This window comes from Microcebus murinus, chromosome 23 (genome assembly GCF_040939455.1).
Source record: "Microcebus murinus isolate Inina chromosome 23, M.murinus_Inina_mat1.0, whole genome shotgun sequence".
Lineage (NCBI taxonomy): Eukaryota > Metazoa > Chordata > Mammalia > Primates > Cheirogaleidae > Microcebus > Microcebus murinus.
The window spans coordinates 11,847,666-11,869,583 of NC_134126.1; the positions used below are offsets into that span (position 1 = coordinate 11,847,666).

At 36.7% G+C, this 21,918-nt stretch overlaps 1 protein-coding gene across 1 annotated transcript in view; it reads right to left on the reverse strand.

Moving 5' to 3' along the window:
- The window catches only part of HMCN1 (hemicentin 1), a 447,089-nt gene extending 443,009 nt beyond the window's left edge, over positions 1–4,080 (reverse strand). The window contains exon 1 of the mRNA XM_012736423.2: positions 2,976–4,080. Within this exon, the coding sequence (XP_012591877.2) occupies positions 2,976–3,243 (268 nt within the window). The 5' untranslated portion in view covers positions 3,244–4,080. The remainder of the gene's footprint in view (positions 1–2,975) is intronic.
- Between the last annotated feature and the right edge of the window lie 17,838 nt (positions 4,081–21,918).

A 21,918-nucleotide genomic window follows, 5' to 3' on the forward strand; every position in this document is an offset into this window, starting at 1 on the left:
TAATGTGAAAGTCCAAAAGGAGAAAATCTATAGAGTCAGAAAAATAGATTGGTGGTTGCTTAGGACTGGGAGGAGGATGATAGAAGGATAGGAGACTGATAGCTAGAGGGTACAGTATTTCTTTCTGAGGTGATGAAAATGTTCTAAAATTGATTATAGTATCTATGAATATCAAATTGTACATTTTAAGTGGATGCATTATATGGTAAAGGAATTACACTTCAAATAAAGCTGTTAAAAATTAATGCAGTAGATGTGATTATGGAAATGGAAACCCTATCTTAACCATAGTTAATATCAAAATCAAAAGGTTGACTTGTCTTTCCATGACCCCTGGTCCCCCCTGGTACCTCCTCCTACTCCAACACAATGCTTCCTACATGCACATATTCTGAATGGTTTTATCATCTCATTTTCAACTGGTTAGACATCCTTCCTCTTCTATGTCTATGTTTCCCATGTATTTTAAATTTACCCCTCCTGCAAAAACACACTTGCTCTAAACTGTAATGCAGGGCTCCAAAGCAAGCAACTGCAAAATTCTAAAGGTTTTTGTCAAAAGCCTTGTACTATATCCCAGAACTTATTCATCATTTTGCCTAGATAAATGTGATAGTAGATGTCAGAAGGCCATAAGCATTCAAGGTTTAATATAATTATTATATTAAATTCTGCACATTATTTCTTGTGCATAATTCTGTGTCGGTTGTATCACCCAACCATAAGAATATGTGTTAGGGACTATGAAAACAACCATATGTAATACAGAGTTACAAAATGTCACAATTAGAAGTAACCTTAGAGATATTCAAATCCAATTCTTTCATTTTACAGTTGAGGAAACAGAATCAAAAGGCAAATTGACTTTTCTAATGTCACTCACTCAAACAGGCAATTCTCATTCAAAGCCCTTCCTGTCATTACAAACTGATCATCAGTCAGAACTACAAGGGAATCAAAAACTCAATGAGCACACACATACACACACACAAAAACACAAAACGTCACACAAATACAGTACTACAATCTAGTAGAGTGAATACTAACTTCAATAGTATGTTTTCATTTCTATTTCTCTCTTTAGAGTCAAAAATATTTTAAATAGTCTTCGATAGCATACACACTTGGCCATTTCTTTCTACTATGAATCACAATGGAAATAGAATTAATAATTTTGTTAAATTATATATACAATTACTTTCATGAAACCAATTTAGAATAGTTAACTGTTTTGTCATATAATTTAATTTTTTAAAAAACCCTCTAATTTATTGGCCATCTGGTATAAGTATGCCAAGTTTCCCCTACTTTAAATCATGATTGCTAAACTATAGGAAGGTCAACTATAGCAATGTGCAAACTTTACCATTTGGTAACAATTGGAAGGCAGCACACCACAATATAATTCAGTCCAGTAATTTTTTCATATCACTTCAAAATATCATGATAGTTCAGCTTCCATTGAAGACTTGAGATAATCTTTGTGTTCGTTTAAAGCAACATAATTTCATAAGAGTTCTTTGGAGAAAAGCAAATTGTGGCATTCATTAGAGAAAAGAATTTTTACTTTTTTTGTTAGCCAACTTCAGATTTTCAGATTCCTCCCTATAAAAGAAACATATTTAGGCTATCCAAAATAACAGAAGCCTTGAACTGCATCACAATTGACATCTTGATATTTAATAAATTGAAACATCACAACATACAGGTGCTTTACCAAGACAGTAAATAACCATTCAATTCTTTATTCAAATATAAAGAACATTTTATGTTAATTCCATGAAGAAATTACTAATAAATATCCCAGAAGAGTGGGTTAGGTTATTGTTTTCATCATTTGAAGAGCATGAAAATCCCCAAAAGTTCTGTTTCACTAAATTTCTCCAAGTGCCTTTTTAAAAAATTACCTAAACCTACCACATTTAATACCTAGCAATAATTTGAACTCATATATCTTTGCCAAATGCACAAGCAAAGAATCTGAGATTCTCAATATCATGCTCTCACTGTGAAGAGGCTGAGTCAAAGTCTTCCAGTAAAAGGAGAATTTCAAAAGCAGGAAAAATGTGGGAGAACAGTAGGGGAGGACTTTTAAGAAACCATTGCTTTATTTCTTCAACTGGGCAGCAACTTGTGCTAATGAGACTCAGGTGGACATTAGACAGCAAGCCCTGCAATGCTACCCTCAGTGATGACAATGAGGGCTCCTATAAGCCTCGCAGAGAGGTGCTACTTTAAAGAGAAACTGCCAAAAGTAAATAGGATCATATTACAGAGCAGCAGCTGAAGCCCATGGCTTTAGGGCAAAAAATAAAGTTATTTCACTTCAACTGCCTTTAAAAAGCACAGACATACTGAATTACATGCATTTCTACTGCATGAGACATGGACCTAATGTTTAAACCCATCCCTGAACCTAACAAATGATGACCTGGTGCAAAGATCAATAGATCCAGTTCTCTTTTATTTTCATACCTTCAGTGCCATTAGCAGTTATTACTTACAGGCTTCCTTGTGACTCACACAACAGGTTTTTTTCCCCTCTTCTGTGAGAGTTCCCTCAGAATGTGCATTCAACCTAGATGTTAGCTCTTAAAGCACTGCTGTTATCAACTCGTGTCCAAATCTGCCTTTGCCATTAAACATGCTTTACCTCTAATATACAAGTCAGTTAACTCTGATTTTGATGTCACTGCTGAAGACTCTTGGTTCCGGTTTCCGTAAGGCCACATTTCCAGGTTTGGGGACCACTGTACAAGCTTCCTAAGCAAGCCACCCACCCCATGCCTGAGACTTAAGTAGGTATCAGAGAGCAAACCCAGACGCCAGCAAGCAATTCTTTGTTACAACAGTATTTAGCTGCACATTTTTAAAAAATGATTTTTAAAACTTCCTAACAATAAAACAATTTCACAGCATAAGAAATAATGTAACCACGAGACATAGCAAATACAGAGAATAAACATTCCCCTTACCTGGATCATGGAAAGGCACCAAAGCAAAGTTGAAAAGAGGTCTCTTAGGTCTTTTCAAAGATGTCTCCAAAATTTTGGAAGCCCCTTCAATAACCTGAACTAAATCATCATACATGGAACCCGTCACATCAAACACAAAAGCCAAGGTGGAGGCCCCCTCGGGAATTTCCTCAGCCCTGGTCTCTGACTGGGGGCTCGAGTCCTGGGCTAGGGAAGAAAAAAGAAGAGCAAACAGGAACACTGTGTGGACAACTTCCCAGGAAATCATTTTCTTTTCTTTTCTTTTCTTTTTTCCTGTGTGTTTTGTTTTGTTTTGTTTTTCCTGAGCGCCTAAGCACAGTGCTTAGTCCTCCTCAACAGCAGGCAGAGGGTTTCCTCTCAGAGCCACTCAACCGACTCCCGCAGTCCTGAACTAGCAAAAAGTTGGGCGCTGAGAATCGGCGGGGGCAGGCACCGAACCCGAATCCCTCCAGGGGCTGGGCAGGGCAGGGATGCGGCAGCTTTTGTCTGGACGCGGCGTCCTCCGAGACTGCTATCTGCCCGCGGGCCCCGGGCGGCGAGTGGCGGAGTGCCGGCAGCGCGCCGGGTCCATGCCCCGGGCAGCTCTGAGCCTGCGGCGCCGCGGCCCGAGTCCGCCGCCCTCGCCGCCGCCGCCGCCGCCGCCGCCGCTGCAATCCCGCCGGGCCAGCGACTGGGGCTCCAACTTTCCACTGTTCGCAGCTCGCCCGCGAGGAGGGGAGCCTGGCGCGGCCTCGCCTCCCGATTGGCCAGTTGCCGTCCCCCCTCCTTCACTCGGGGGCACCCCCTGGAGGGCGACTTCTCTCCTCTGATTCTGGGGTCGCTTCAGTACCGGGGAAGAGCTCTCAGAGGCGGCTCCACTCGCACCGGCGCGGCTCCTGACCTACCCAGCCCCGGCGTAAACAATGGCTTTGGAGAATGTGTGGCAAAGACCCAAACGGAGGGACACCACACTAACTAGCACAAAGGGAATTTTGTTTCTCTACTGTGTTCGACGCTACTTCAGACACCCCTTTCATAATTCCGCCTCCCCGAAGCCAGGACGTCCCAGCCCGGCCTCCGGTCCCCTCAGCCCCGCCGCTCAGCCCCGCCAGCAGGGGGAGCTGGAAAATCCTCTCAGCGGCCGCGCCGCGCTGCCACCCTTGCGCCTCCTCAGGGACCGCGCGGCGGGGAGGGAGGGAGCAGAGAGCCGGCGGGGCAAGAAGCTGGAGGAAAAGGAAGGGGCTGTTGAGGGAAATGAGAGACAAGAACTGGGTAGCCACTGACTGTAGCTGCAACGATGGTGGAGGGAAGGAAGCGGGCTGTGAATACAGCCTGGAAGTCTCATAGAAAGGACCGGAGGAAGGGGGGGGAGGGTTGTGGGAAAAGAATGAACCATATTGAATTCATATTAAAGAGAAGACTGATTTATTATTTTATTATTAAGATTCACATTTGCTGAAGAGTGTGAATCATCCGCTTAGCATGCAACGGTAAAGCGGAGTAATATCCCCATTTCACATTTCCTCCCCTAGAACAGCCATGTGTCAGGTCTCAGCCATAGATCCATTAAAAAGGTCCCTTCTATGTCATTTCTCCCCAGTAAATAAGGAACCTTCACCCTGGAAAACATTACAAAGTTTTTCCATGGTTGCAATTATTATATGCCTTACAATACTAATAACAGATAAGACAATAAGCAAAGAAAGTTAATCATGGGCTAAGGAGTCTTTGCTTCATTTTAATAAAAACATATTTTCTTCCTGGAAAAGGAGTCGTTGACTTTTAAAGAGGAGTAAAAAGGCAGTTTGATGGCTGTTTGTGTTATTAGACCACCCATTCAACATGGATGCAGCCTGAAGAAGAGCGGGCTCCCCCATGAGCCTTTTAAGAGTCTGCAACTGTCTTCTCTTTCAGCCCCAGTGGCTGTGGAACCTGAGTTTATGACTCCTATAAGTCATGTCACTTAAAAGAAGCAGACAGGCCATTTGGGTTGAGTGGGATTATGAGAGGAAAGGGGGAAGGTACTTCCTTTCCAAGTAGTATTTAGAGAATGCTATTTGAGTCGCCCATTCCTTTGTTTATTTAAAAAGGATTGTATTTTAAATTATAGAGACCTGAGCTATTCCAGGTGCTCAGGGGAGGCCGTAGAGCCAAGTAATTAAGAAAGAGTTCTGGGTCAGATAGCCAAGGTTCAATGCCCAGCTGTGACATTTAACAACTGCTTTACCCAACTTCTTCAGGCCTTGTTTACTCAATTATAAATGGGAATAATGATGATAGCCTCTACCTAACACAGATTAAATGATCTATAAATGTTCCCTGTGCACTTGAAAAAGAATGCTTTTGGGTGGAATGTTCTATAAACGTCAATTATTAGGTCAAGTTGTTTAATAATGCCATTCAAATCATCTATATCTTTACTGATTTCTGCCTACTTGTTCTATCAGTTATTAAGAGTAGTATTGAAATCTTTGACTATCACTTTGGATTTCTTCTAGTAGTTTTATGAGTTTTTGCTTCATGCATTTTGAATCTATAATTAGATGCATAAGCATTTAGGATGATTGTGTCCTCTTGATTAAGTAAGTTATGTTCATTTTCCCTGGTAGTATTCTTTGTTCTGAAATATACTTTGTATGATAATAATATAGCCACTCAAGGTTTCTTTTAATTAGTGTTGCATGGTATATCATTTTGTAACCTTTCACTTTTAATCTATTTTTGTCTTTATATTTAAAGTGTCTTTCTTGTAGTCATTATACAATTGGGTCTTGCTTTTTTATCCAACATAACAATCTCTGCCTTTTACCATTTATACTCAGTGTGATTATGGATATGATTGAGTTTAAATCTACCACTTGCTATTGGTTATCCATTTGTCCCACCTGTTATTTGTTCCCTTTTTTTCCTGGTTTTTTGGGTTTTTGGGGATTGATTGAATATTTTTTATGATTCCAGTTTATCTCCATTGCTAGCTTATTAGCTATAACTGTTCATTGGTTGCTTTAGGGCTTATTGTATACATCTTTAATTTATCAGTCTTCCTTCAAGTGATATTATATCATTTTATATATAAGAACCTCCCCTCCCTTCGATCTTTTTTTTACCATTGTCATCACCCGTTTTTATTGTACATTAGTTTAATATATTATAAACCCCACACCACATCGATGTTATTTTTTGCTTAAGTAGTCAATTATCTTTTAGAGAGATCTAAATAATGAGAGAATATTAATACATTTACCCATGAAGTTACCATTTGTGTTGTTCATTCCTTTGTATAGATCCAGATTTCCATTTGATAGCATTTTTCTTCTTCCTAAAGGTCTTGCCTTAATATTTTCAATAATGCAGTTCTGCTATAGATAAATTCTTTCACTTTATATGTTTGAAAAAGTATTTCACCTTTGTTTTTGAAAGATTTTTTTTTTTTTTTTTTGCTGAGTAAAAAATTCTAGACGGACAGGTTTATTTTTCTTTCAATATTTTCTTTCACTGTCTTCTTGCATGCATTGCTTCCAGTGAAAAATCTCTATCATCTTTGTAGTTGTTCCTCTATATAAACTATGTCTTTTTTCTCATAATGTGTTAAGAGTTTTCTTATTATCACTGTTTTTGAGCAATTTGATTATGATATGCCTTGGTGTGGTTCCCCTCATATTTCTGGCACTAGGGGGTTGATGAGCTTCCTCTATCTGTTTTCATCAAATTTGGAAATTATGGGCCATTATTTATTCAAATTTTTTTCTGTCTCCTTCCTCCTTTCCTTTGGGAACCCCAATTACACACATATGAGGCCACTTGAAGTTGTTCCACAGCACACTGATGCTCTGTTCTTTTTTTAAAAAAATTATTGTTTTCTTTTATAACTGTGCATTCTTGTTGAAATAACTATAGTTTCCATAGCTATTTCTTCAAGTTCACTAAGTTTTTTTTTCTCTACTGTCTAATCTGCCATTTGTCACGTCCAATATATTTTTCATCTCAGATATTGTAGTTTCATCTCTATAAATTTGATTTGGATCTTTTTATTATCTTTCTTCTCTCATTTTAAGTGTATGAATAGATAAAACACATTCATAATAATTTTTTAATCTGTTTGGTAATTTTAACATCTGAGTCAGTTCTGGGTCAGTTTCGATTGATCAATTTTGCTCCTTGTCATGGGTCGTATTTTCTTGTGTCTTTGTAGGCCTTGTAATCTTGGACTGGATATCACACATTGTGAATTTTACCTTATTGGGTACTAGGTATCTTTGCATTCCTATCACTATTCTTAGACTTTGTTCTGGAACAGAATTAAGTTATGTGGAAATAGTTTGATCCTTTTGGGACTTGCTATTCAAATTTGTTAGATAAAACCAGAAAGCAGTAAGTATTCAGTCTAGGGCTTATTAGTCCTCATCTGAGAAAAGAACCTTCTGTGTACGCTACCCAATACTCTGTGAATCATGACGCTTCCCAGTCTAGCTGGAAATGAAAGTCTAGGTAGGGTGTGATCCTCGGGTGCAGGCACAAAGGGTAGAGAAAATGAAGTACGGAAGAAGGGAGAGCCAATATAAGGGTACATTATCAAATTGCTTGTTTATAGAAGCAACTTTGTAGCTTCTCTACCATCCTGAAATCTAAGGGGTAGTAGTACTTAAGAATGTGTTTCAGATCCGCAGAGCACTGTGACAGAGAAAGAGGGTAACAAAGAAAAGGAATTTTTAATGTCTGAAAGACATTTTTACTTACATTTGTAGAAATACACATGTATCCTTCATAATCCCAAATGCCTCTCTCTTCTTTAGTCTCATATAATTGATGATGGTATAATTTGCTATACAGGAGAGACAAACTTGGGCTCTCTTATTCCTTCTCAATAAAGTTTGATCTCTGTTGAAATGCAGGTCTCTGGAGACAAGGTAGCCCTCAGACAGAAATCTTATTTACACTTAAGAATAAATGAATCTTTGAAAGTAGATTTTGGCAGGCAGTCAGCTAAGATATCAAGAATATAAATTGGGAGAAAATGATTCAGTTAGGAAAAGGGCACAGCCCAGGATGAGAGTAGGAGGAGAGAAGCAAAACAAACAAACAAACAAAAACCCAGTGACACTTAAGTGAGGGTATTGCCCAGAAATAATAATATATGAAGTGGTGAATAACAAGTGTCCAGTAAACTGACCTAGCTGACCTAAGCCAAGGAATTCTTGGGTATTATCTAATGGACTTCTTCATTATTCATTCCTCAAGAAATCTCTGGAATACCCATTATTTGGCCAGGGATTATACTAAGTACTAGAGAGAGAAAATTCAGTCCCTGTCCTCAAGGCACTTACAGTTTAGTAGGGCTAATCTTAAGAATTCTCTGAAAGATTAAACCTAGCAATCTAAGGAAGCAAATAGGACAGGCACCTCAGCAGGTGGAGGGTATCTCAGATAGTATGACATCTCAAGTAAGTGTACAATATATAGAAATTTACCAGGCGTCACTGGGGAAATGGCCCATACATAGAACTGCAAGATTGGAATGTGGAGAAAGAGAGAGAGGGAGCCAAGCATAGACCACTGGCAGCCTTAGATGTCAGTCCTAAGGGCTTAGATTATATCCTGAGGGCACATAAAGACACTGAAGAACTTTAAGCTGAAAAGCAAAAAGATTAGAGCTATACTTTAGCAAAATCACTTAATGTGTAAGAGATGAAATAAGGGAAATAAACTGGGGGAAAGGACAAAAATAGAAGTAGATTACAGTAATAATATTAATGACATCCTTCATCTAAGGAAACTAAGACTTGGAAAGTTTGAGCAATTTGCCTCAGATCAATGCCAATGAGCAGTGGAGCCAGGATTTGAACCCAGGCAGCCTCACTCCACCCCCCTTGCCCTTCACTGCTTTATAATGCTGCCCTCTGGCTATAAGTTATAAGGATATGAACTAAATTAAAAGTAATGGATAACATAAGGAGAGACTGTGAATACAATATCAAAATGATTTGGTAATTTTCAGTTGCTTTTTATGAAAAGAGCTGATAGCTAGCTCCAAACAAGTACAAACCAAAAACACCCTTTAAAGGCTTTTTAAAAGTAGTCCAGCTCATTTATAGCAACATTGATACTAAAATCCTCTCTCCAATTCAGTTTCCTCCCTTGAAATTCTTCTACCTACTCTGGAGAAGATAAGACTGTGCTTACTGGTGAAGTATTTTAAGTGAACTCTTAATTGGAAGCATTCATTCACACTGGACCCAATAAAGCCTAGCTCAAAAAAACTTTGACATCATAAGGGTGGTGAAAATGATTGCTATAAAGCAGTGTAAACATACACCGAATTATAGTGACTGCCTCCCACAAATCACTAAATGGTTTGATGTTATCCTCAATGATCTTCCCAAAATGTCTGGTTCTCTGTGTAATGAGGTCCAGGTTATTTTATGTTTGCTATAGCACATTTCTACAGCGTAAGTAACTTGCTACTACCATGGAATTTAAAGTAGAATACTTTTGCACCAATGATAATGGTTACACTTGGCAATGCTATGACACTAAAAAAAGAAAAAATTTAAGTTAGATTATTTGTTCTTCTGTTTTTCTCCCTTAAGCAGGCAATAAAAGGACAGAAAGCCATTGTGTTGTAACTGGAAAATTAATCACATCAAATATTCTCTTATACTAATCAAGTTATAAGTCTGGAATTAGCTTATATAAAACAGATGTTTACATTCTTACTTACTCTCCTTTGGTACTAATGTTAAGAGAAGAAAGCACAGAATAACTATGTCATGGCATACTTTGGAGGATGTATACCCTGCTTTTACTTTTTTTAATGAAGCCAGGAAGCCAGTGGTCAGCGAGGGGGACTGGCAGAAGGGGGAAAGCACCAAAAGCCTCATCTTCTATTCCTTACAGAGGTGAAATCTCCATTGTCTGTAACAGGAGGTACGCTGCCCAAGGAATAGGGAACTGGCTCATAGCAAGTGAAAGAGAACACAGAAAACATGGGTCTGGTGGCTTGTCCAAAGGGAGCCTCCCTGTTGGCTCAGCTGGTGCCCTAGTTCTCTAGGACTTGTGGTTCTGGTTTGTGTTTCAGTTGTGGTCTTCTCTATAAGGACCTCAGTATCCACTCCCCCTCACACCAAAAAATAAAGATCAAGAGACCTACCGGCTGACCTCATACTATTTGGGGAAAAGTCTTATAAAGCCTGACTGAACGCTTAATGAGGAAGAGAGACTTGGACCAAGAATGCCTCTGCTTCACTTTCTGAAAAAAAGTCAAAGAAATTAAAATTTATCCTCAATGACCCCTCTCAAGATGTCCCCCCAACACCTGCCCCCGAACACACACAGGTAGCTGCTGTCACCATAAAAGCTGGGCCCACACAACTCTCACACCCTATCTTTTCCGCTCCTTTATCTTAATTCAAAGATAAGGAAAGGATTTTAGAGATCATTTTTATACTCTAAGACCTTCATTTTACAGAGAGCAAACTGAGGTCCAGAGATTGGCTTATCTAAGATCTCACACACAAAAAAACATGTGAGATAGTGCTGGAAATATATTTTGAGCTTGTGATGCTCACTCTTGCACATCACCAGATGTACTAGCTAATATTTATTGAGCACTTACTATGCCTTAGGAACTATTTTAAGTGATTTATATGAATTAGAACATTTAATCACCTTTAATCCTTATTCCAAAGCTGTAAGGTAGTTAATAGAATGATCTTCATTTCATAGAAGAAGAAATTGAAGATGAAATTTACACAAAGAGGTTAGGTCATCTGTCCAGGTTCTTACAGCCCATCCTTCTCCCCTTCACTTTTATTCTCCTTCTGCCTCAGGTCCATATTTTCTCTATTATTTTATAGTAAAATTGAAAATTTTAATAATGAAACTTTTAAATACACAATTATTTCATAGTATATTTGCAAGATTCATCATTAATATCACAGGTACACTATATTAATCTTTTCAGAAAAAATGATATGCAGTTTTGGTTTCTTTTGCTTTGTGAATTATCCATGAAGCATTCTTTAGTCTTGAATGAACTTTTCTTGCCCCTAAACATTTTTATGAGCTTTCTCCCTTATTATTTACCAATTTGAACCAGTTTTATATTTTTCTCACAATGCCATGAACTCCTTGAGAATAAGGGCTAAGTTTAATTCACTTTTAAAAACACACTGTTTCATTCATTTTTATATAGTAGGAATTCAATAATGTTTCTTTAATGAATTGCTGAATTCATTAGGATTAACAATAATGACAATAATAACTACCATCTGAGCACTTTAAACATATCAGTTCAGAGACACATGAACACATTTAATATTCATAATGATCTTGTAAAGTAAGTATTTCTATAACCATCTCAAAGATGAACAAACTAAACTCAGAATGACAAACAATTTGTCCAAGATTACATTTGTGCCATGTGGTACAGCCAGGAATAAAACCCAGGTTGGTCTTTTGGCACTCTTTCCAATACACTCCATTGCCACTATGCACAATAATTTTATTATTAATATTAGCCTAAACATGACATTTCTAGAAAAATAAATGTTCTGTAGAGAAAGTTAATCATTCTAAGGCCAAAATAAGTGTTTAAATCATCTTTTTTAGGTGAAATATCACTACTTAATTCCAGGTAGGTAATTAAAGAGCTGTAGAAGTGAGGACAGCTTAAAAAATGAAATAAAATAAAGGCTCTTTTTTTAAAAAAAGGAATAGTATGAAGTTGTGAATATCTAGCCATTCATCTGATTATTATTAATAAAAAGGAAACATCCATTTGTGCCTTTTACCAGGTAAAAGGTAAACCTTTTTACCAGTTTCCATTAACCATAAGGGGCTAGAGGAAGAGGCAGATCAATGTTCTAATATGGATTGACTACATGTGTAAGAATATGAAAAGGTATTAGAGGATAGTTTGGGTGGTAGATATAACCTATTTTCTGTTTTCACCTTAATTCTAATTATGACAGTTTTTAAAAAAGAATGAAACCATTTTTTTCTCCTTTTACAGAACTTCTTCTCATGTCTTCAAAATATTTTCCTAGGCTAAAGCTTTAATTATGAGTGCAAAGAATACCAGAATTCAGGCAGGAAAAAGAGCTTTGAAAATAATATTATAAAAACACCTACTATGTGGGAATCTGTCCTAATTTTAAAGAATAGAAAAAGAAATTTAACTTTTTATTTTACATTCCAACATTCAATAACTCTCTTTATCAGAATAGTTTTCCAAACATTTCTCCTAATATAATTTAAGCTTCTTTCTTCTTGCTCTGTTTTCATAAGAACTACAGCTGGTTGCAACCTTCCACATATTTTTTTTCCATACCAATTAATGAAAGAATAAAGGTATTGGCTTCAGTAATGATAAAGTCGGTCCAAGTATTCTCCCTTTACTTATTTTTTTTAAATAACTTAATCCTATTTAAATCACATAAATCAAAAAGTAGTGAATAATTCCAGGTTCCTCAGAAAAGATAAAGGAATATATCATGAAAACCAGTCTTCTTTCTTTCTTTCTCTTCTATTTTTAGCCTATATGCTGTTAAAAAAAATCAATATTTTTTAAAGTAAAAAGCCCCAGAAGGCTAGAGTAATGGATTACTGTGGTGGTGGATTAAAGTTGGAAACATTATAAACTCATGTTTGATTTAACACAGACACAGATTGATATATATAAATACTTAGAGATGTGTGTACATATGCAGGGTAGTGTGCACATGTATTTCCTTGCTTTGTCAGCTGAGAAGACCTAGGAGCAATGATACACCAATAGCAATGAGCACACTTAGTACCCAAATCTTGGTTTCTAAAGCCAATTTCCAATAAAAGTAACCAAGGCTCCTTGAAGAAATGGCACACACACAAAATGGTGGGATATGTCAAAGAAACACAGGTGCCAACTAAAAGAACTCCTAGTGATCAAAGCTGAAACAATTTGAGTAACAAAATAAATAAAATGTTACTAAATTAAAACTCAAAATGTGAGTCCATAAAGACATAAATAAATAATTGAATAAATAAATAAATGAAGAACAGACAAATCTCCCATGCAGAAGAACTGCAAATAACATATGTAATACTCCCTCCTCAAGGAGATGGAGAATAAAAACTCACTTCTTAAGCGTGGGCTGCACATAGTGTCTTGCTCCTGAAGAATACAGTAAAGAAAGGGAGAAAATAACATTATAGAGGAGAAACCTGTCAAACACTACCTCCATCAGATGATCAAGTTTAACATCAACAGTGACAAGTCATGTTGACGGCATGTATTCTTGATATGTTGTGATGAGAGAAGTGTCTGTGGCCTTCCTCCCAAGAATCCTTCCAAGATTTCTTGTCAAAGTCCAGGGAATCTTAACGTGTAATGTGGTATTTTAGGTGGAATGCTGGAACAGAAGAGTTAAAATTGCAGAAATATGAATACAGTATGGAGTTTATTTAATAATAAAATATCAATATTGTTCATTAGTTGGCAATGGGGAAACTAGACGTAGGATATATGGAAACTTTCTGTTCTATCTTCACAACTTTTCTGTAAATCTTAAACTATTGTAAAATTTAAAGTTCATGTATAAAATAAAATAAGTAAATTGCAAAAAGTAGCTCCCAAACCATTTGTAATGAGGCATGAATATGAGAGCATTAAGAAATACTAATGATTTGTATTAATCATTTGTCATCCATACAATGAAGTGAATTAAATAATCCATCAAAATTCGTGTCAACCTAAATAACAAACAGGCAGAGGCTATCTAAAAGAAAATGGTATTTTTTCAGGATTAGGGCATTATAGTAGAAATATGCATGCCATAGTAAACATGTGCAAATACAGGGAGGTAAGGGAGACAAAGGTTTTTAAAGAAAAATTGAAGAGGATTACATGGGATTACATAATTGTTTTGAGATTAATTGTATTGTTGGCTACAAGTATCATTAACAAAGGTAGCTCCAGTCCAAAGTTATACAGGCTATTGCTGGGCAGATGTCCTCATGGAAGTGTTTGTTTGTTTGTTGTTTTTGTTTTTTTGAGTAAGGTGTGATGGCCTTTGTGCAACGTTATGGTTTTTGTAGAGGCTTTTGGGTAGTTTTTTAATCAGGCATTTGTTCATGAGAACCCTCCCTTCGTGGGCTTTCTTGGCTATGTTTGGCAGGGTTTTGTTTTGTTTTGTTTTGTTTTTGTAACACAAGTAACTCCATATTGATTCCAACAACAGTCACATTTATGAGTGTGTTTTACCTGCAGAATAGTCTTACGCTTAGAAGACAGAACATCTGAAAGAAATTCTGTTGAGCCTATTGGAAATCAAACTAAAGGTACTATGTAACATAAATAAACATTGGAAAGCTGCCCTAAAACAATAATATTGTTGTTCATTGCCATGTGGCAAATTGTTGTCACTAAACCAAGGGCTTAGAAAGTATAGCATTAGGTTACTAAAATATTGGGAGTGGAAGAGAGTCATGATTATTTTTTCCGGAAAACTTATCTATAATAAATTGCAACTGCTTTACTTAATCAGAAGAGCTTGCTAATGAGACTAAAGTCATTCACATGTGGATCACTTAGTTTGACTATATTTGGTGACAAACTTCAGTCTAATACCAGCTTATTAGTCAATATGGGACAAGAATGTGCTTTGATCAGCACAAACTCAAATATCCTTCCCCCAAATTGCTAAATAGAACATCTTATTGATGGTGGATCAGGTATATTATTTCTTATGGAACGTGACCTGTATTAACTCAGGCAATGAACCTGAGCGGAATAAAGAAAGGTCTACTATAAATGACCCTGGTGGGAAAACTTTGCTGAGATCTGATGGGTAAATTTCAGCAAAATCCTTCTACTCACACTATAGCTAATTCCAAATCTCCCAATAGAGGATTTGCTGTACTATATTAAAAGCATCTCTGCAAATTTCTTTTTGCTGTGACTTTTAGGCTAGCCAAAATGCTAAACATCCAGAGTGCACAGAAACAGTTTTTTCCCACTGGGCCTGTAGATTTTGCCTTAAGGTTGATTTTCTAAAAAGAAAGGCAAAGTGAACTATTGGAAACATTAAGACTCATTCAGGCATCCCCAAAGGGCATTCCTTAATGCTAAATATTTAGCTATATGCTAAAACTGAGAGCATAAAATTAGAAATGCACTTAACAGATGTTGAAACAAATGTTGGGCATTATGCCAACTAATTCAAACTGTAACCATTGCTGCTATCATCCTATATAAGTAATAATATAATAACTGCAAACTAAAATTGAGAAAACAAGATACATAGGCACCTAGCATACACATATTGACTCACAATTTGTATTATAGCTCTCATTTTAATTCAGCCTTAAAAAATCACAGGTTGAGTCTTTCTGACTTTAGTTCTGTCAAAGGGCTTACTTAATTCAACCAGCAATTGATACATAATGTTTTAATTATCTTAATCTTACTTTTCACAAATCCCGTCTAGCCAAATATCTTTACCTATATTAAGACTTAGAACTCATCTGTGGAAAGTTCAGCAATAGCATTCATCTTCTACTAATGCAAAGCTATGGAGATGAAACTCATTGATTTAAGGTTGTGATAAAATTGCAAGAAAGATCAGAAATTACTTTCCAAGAGGTCATCACAAGCATTCAGAGAAATCATGTACAGAAATGATTGCTTTCTAAATGAAAGGGAAGTGTGAGAAGTTTTCATCCTACCCTCAACCCTACACAGGAACATATTTTATCAGCAATTTATTTACTCATAAGTTGTTTGATGAGTAGTCATTGAGGACCTTCTATGGGATGGACAATAGACAAACAGCATAAAGAGTTGGTGACCCTCCAGCTGCATTACTATCAGCAAATGTCTAGAGTTTTCCTAGCAATGAAAATAAATAAGGTTAATTTTTATCAAAGATGTTGGAATTTTAATAATAGACACTATGCCTCATCTTTACTTTTCTACTATGTTACTACTGTTACTTGCCTGGTACAAAAATATTTCAGAGCTTAAAATTTCTACCAAATAGCTATTTTGTACTACTTAACAGTTTAAGATCAGCAGAGGTAGTAGGAGAGTAGGAGAGTGTGAAAACTAATATTGCCCTCTGCTGGCAGATTCCTAAAGCAAAAAGCATTGTGCTTGTTTTGCCATTTGTACCTTTTTCTCATTCTTTCATTATACATTTTGGCATTAAGAGATTACAGTTTGCTTCTTACAAGTAACATTTGGAATTCCTTCTGCAACAAAGTCCAAAACGTCTAGGCAATGGTGAGAAATGTCTTGTCAGTACCGACCAAAATAAATACTTTTTAAAATACAGCTCTACCCACATGATGGGAAAGCATTGTCTCACAGCATAACAGTTCAAAATTCAGGGATATCAAGGATATTGTAAACTCATTTTAATGAATATGAATCTAATTATCCAAGACTCTCTGGGCTCCTAGGAACTAGATAGCTCTGAAATTTCAGTAATCTGTGTTAGCCCATACAATCATGCCTCGCTATTTCACCACTGACGTGTGTGAATTCACTCCAGTTAAAACCACAGATGTGTCATGAGATTTGGGGATGTGACTATCTCAGGATATTTGTGTAAACTCTAGTTTTAGATGATTCTATGTTGATAGATGCAGAGTCTTTATGAAATAAAGCTCCTTGTTAGTTAAAAAGATTTGAATCTTATTTTGGAGTTGCTTCTATCATTATTTAATGAGTTTCTCTATACTGGTAAATACAGAAGAAGTTTTGGTCTGGAGTTCCATGAGAGTGAACACTCTCTTGTTCTTTCTATTTCTAGTACTCAGCACAATACCCTGAATATTACACATACGTAAGAAAGGCTTACTGAATGGGTAAGTGAATTGATCTATTCCACTTACTACGTTTAATCAAATAGGCCTATTTCCCAATAAAACACTTAGGGTTGAATGTGGTATGCGGTGGTAGGAAGAGCATGTGCTTTTGAGTTGGACAGACTTGGATTTAAATCCTAGCTTTTATACCCAGCTGCATGGTAGGAAAACCACCTAAACTTTATGAGCTGTAGCTTTCCCATCTATAAAATAAGAAACATAATACTTTTTGCTTGTGTTGTTGTAGGAATTATATGAGATAAAATGTATAAAGTATTTGGGAAAGTGCCTAGCACATAATGGGAATTCAAAAATTTGATTTTCCTCCCTTTCCTTTCAGCTATATTGCTAATTTATTTCTTTTTAATCAGTACTATAGAACCAAATTAGTTCATATCCATTTTGAGAAGAGAGAAAATTTGTGGTAGTTACACTATTGGTTCAAATTTTCAAACCTTTCTTTCCCGTTCCAGGAATAAAAATATATATGTGCAAGCTCCCATATTTTGCCTGCTTTAGAGCTTCTACTGACTTCAAAAGAGGGTGCCAACACTGGAAAAGGCAGGAGGGGAATTTATTTACTATCATTTTCCAATTAAGTAAAAGTGCAGAATTACAACACTTTTCATTATATTAATGATTTATAGATTTCAAAGCACTTTATATGCTCTTGTTTCAATCTTACCTTAGTCCCCATTTTAAAGCGAAGGAAACTGAGGGAGGAATAAAAAGCAGCTGCCAAATGCGGGCAATGAACCCAGAAACCCTGAGTTCTGACTTGTGCAGGGATCATCCCGTTTCCCCACGCTGGGAGGCACTGCACCCTGCGATCTCCTCGGGAGCTGCCATTACATGCTCGGCAGTGCCCCCTGCCCTCCACTCTGGGCATTGCATCCTGGAATCAAGCCCTCTGCTGTCGCCAGCGGGACTGTGGTCTACCAGTGCATGGACACAACCAAGTCATGAGTCCTGGAGCTCTTTTTTTGTTGTTGTTTTCTCAGTGACTCACCATAAGACATGTGGTGAGTTGCTCAGAATTAACTACTTTTCCAAGGATTTACAAAGCCTGGATGCCCCTGGTGGCTTTTTTTTTTTTTTTTTAACAATTCTGGGGAAGTTCTCAGTTTATTTTCAACATTAAAGGTGCTGCAGCAAGTGTGATCAGAACGGAAAAGTTGAAGCTCTCTCCTATAGGCTATAGACTCAGAGTCTCCATTAGAAACAGCTGTGCCTGTAAGTTTTCTTCTGTGATGCATTTATTGACATTCTTGTTGTGTTGCCAGTGCTAGCTGGTGGCCAGCTGTTCTCATCCTATTTTAATTAAAAAAGCTCCCACATCATCAAGAAATGTTCTGTGCAAAGATGGGCAATACCTGTCTGCTGCTTTTCCTGTATCAGACATTTCCATGTCTAGACCATAACAATATAATTAAATCTTACCCCTGCCATCCCACATTCCCCCAGAAAGTGTTATTAATCTGGGATCCCTGTGCCTTTTAGGGAATTTTATTCCCCCCTGAAATTGTATACAAAATTAAGTATGTATGTTTTTATGAAAAGAAGGCTTTGACTTTCAATAGATTCTCACATGGATGCATTATTTGGAAAAGGGGTAAAGAAGATTGGCTGTAGACAGGTACCCCTTTACATTAATTTTCAGTGGAAATAAAATAATAATTGTTTCTTGTCTTGAAAATCTTAACAATGGGAAGACATCTAGGGGTAAGTTAAAGACTAGATAAAGTAGGAAAATAGAAAAGTTAAGTACAAATAGTATGTCTGCTAGCAGGCAATAGGTGATAAATCACTTGAAAAGAGTAGGCCATAAAATAGAAACTTTACTAACATAATTTCACCTAACTTACTCCACATGCTAACAATAAGTGTATGGACAGACTTCTGTAAGAGGCTTTCAGGGAAGAAAAGATCATCTTTAGCTTTATAAGCTCATGCTATGCCCAAAAAGAAAGTACAGTATAAACCTAATTTTAATAAATAATAATTTATATATCAACTGATTATAATTTGCCTAAATCTACTGTTTTTATCTATTCACCTTCCCAGTAGCCCAGAAAAACAGCCAGTTCAAAGCCATTGTCCACCTCCCTTTCTATACTAGCATAGAAAGGGCCACAAAAGTTCTGGATTTGCTTTACTATGCCCAACACCAACTGTGGCATTGTATTGGCCAAAATCACCAAGCTGCTCGCCAAAATTTCCTTCAAGCTCAGAATTTAATAAGAAATCTCATTTAAGTTCCTACCCACAGACTCCTTCTAATTATTCAGGGCACCCTACTTCCATCCTCATCCTTTTCCTCTCTTCAACACTCCTCCCAGCTCTGCCTCTGCTCCCTACTCTCCCCCAACCCCAACCCAGACCTCACATTTTCTCTCTCAAAAAAAGAGAGAAAAATAATATTAAGTGTAAACCTTCTCTGGGGGCAGAGAAGTTATTCCAGGACTAACTTACATGGTAACTAAAGAAATATCCTCAAATGTGTGGCAACAATTTTCACAACCTCATCATTTTTATCTTCTTTATATTATTTCTGTTTCCTTTCTCTTGAGAATCTCTCAACAATTTATTGCTTCTAAGAAGCCCTAAGAAAAACCACTCTGCTGCTAAAGCCATCCCTAATCTAATGCATCTCACCACCTTCAATTAGACCAGGAATAGAGTGTCTGGCAAGAGAAAAAGGAGTAGAGAAAAGGAACTGAAAAATCTTTATCTTTTTTTCCCCTTTTCCACCTTGAAAGAAGACAGAAACTGTTAGGTAAGGGGAAAGAGAAAGACAAGTAAGGAAGCAGCAGCAAAATTCACACACACACACCATAGTGGGCAAAATTCTAGTTGAAAGGAATAACCGAATGGTAAGATGAGCTCCATTGTAATCATAAAATGACATTTTTAGCAACTTAGTTTTAGAGGAAAAGTTACGCTGGGCTCACTTCTAGAAAAATCCCCATTTCTTACGCCTATAGATTTATTAGCACAATAATGGAGCACAACCAGGCTGTAAAAAGTTACTGCTTTGAAGAAATAAAATGAATGTCTCTACAATAAAATTTGTAAACTTTGTTTTTTCAATGCCTGAGGCACTGTTTCCAGAAGCTTATTTAGCCTGGTACTATGTACACATACAGAATATCAAAATAAAACTTTGAGTGAAAAATTTAATAAGGTTAATTTTTTAAAAGAAAACTAGTCTTAGTGTGAGTGGTATGCTAATTAGTAGTCCTCACATACTATGATTTATTCTAACACCAGTAAAATTTTTCCCATTTACTATGTGGTTCAAGACAATAATTTGTTCTGAATTGTATCCTATTTCTGTATTATGTCAAATCTAACAAAATTTGGTCAATATTTAAATAAAATTCATCAAGTGTTTTAAGACTTCCTGAAATTCTACCTCTTCCACAAAGACTTTCCTGAAAAAGGTGGCAATTTCCTGTTCCCTAACCCTCTCCTCATTTTTAAAATATTACATTCATAAATCTGATCCTGCTGTCAGCACTTTTAGGGAAATAATGGGGCTGTGCCAGAGGCAGAAGATAGGCAAAGCCCTGACTTTCCAAAGGAGTGGGGAACAGGAGAAACGGAAGTAGGTCTTTGAAGTTAAAGACTGTATCTTATTCACCTTTTTATTGACAGTGCCTAGTACAGGGTCTGTAACATAAATGAATGAATGAATTATATACTCAATTTAAATAGATTCTAAAAACCATTGACTGACAAGTATAACATCTAACTTCTCTCGAAATGAGAAATAAGTAGATGAATTACGGTTCCTTAATAAGAAAGAGATCCTGAATTCACTAAAAATAAATCATTCCAGGCCGGGTGCGGTGGCTCACACCTGTTATCCTAGCACTCTGGGAGGCCGAGCCGGGCAGATTGCTCGAGGTCAGGAGTTCGAAACCAGCCTGAGCAAGAGCGAGACCCCATCTCTACTATAAATAGAAAGAAATTAATTGGCCAACTAATATATATAGAAAATATTAGCCAGGCATGGTGGCGCATGCCTGTAGTCCCAGCTACTTGGCAGGCTGAGGCAGGAGGATTGCTTGAGCCCAGAAGTTTGAGGTTGCTGTGAGCTAGGCTGACGCCATGGCACTCACTCTAGCCTGTGCAACAAAGCGAGACTCTGTCTCAAAAATAAATAAATAAACACAATAAATCATTCCAGGCTAACCTTGCCAGGATTCTATTCTTTGCCTTGTCCTGATCAACTTAAATCAAAACATAATCAGCATGATAATCAAATTTGTGAATATTACAAAATCGGTAAGGACAGTTAATACAGTAAATAACAGAGATTTTACTTTATCTGAAAGTTCTGAAAAATGGACTAAAAAACCACCCATTTGAAATTTTGCAAGGATAAATGTAAATGACTATATTGATACATGAAAACAATGTAAAAACTTAAAATGAGAAAATCTGGACTCAGTGGTATGAAAAATGTAGTATGGCATGGCATGAAAAAATAACATAAAAGTTTCAATTGATCATAACTCAGTATGAGCCAATAATGTGAAGTGGCTAGTAAAAACTTCATGTAAATTTTATTATTAAGAGAAATATTCTTTTTTTTAATTAATTAATGTATTTTTAGTTTCAGAATATTATGAGGTATATACATTTTGGTTACATAATTTGCTTTTGTGCAGTTTAAGTCAAAGTTACAAGACATATTCTATACTGATTATAAGAACAAATAACATACTGCATTCTGCATCAGACAGAATCCATCTTTGCCCTCTGGTACGATACTTAAAGAGAAATGCTGAGTAATTGGAGAGCTTTGACAGGAGCATGGCCAAGACAACAAGAGGCTCCAAAGGCATATCGTATGAAGAACATTTAAGTAAAGCTGGGGTGTCCAAGGTGATGGAGATAAATACTAACCCTTAGGTTTGTTTTTATTTGTTTCTTGGCCTTAAGGGCATCAATGTCCAATAATCATAATACTTGCTTTAAGACACATTCTGATCACTGATCCACAAATGTTCTTAATTATTTATTTTTATATGTGATAGTTTGCTTGTCTATTTTCAATAATGTAGTTACACTCCATGAACCTGATACCCAA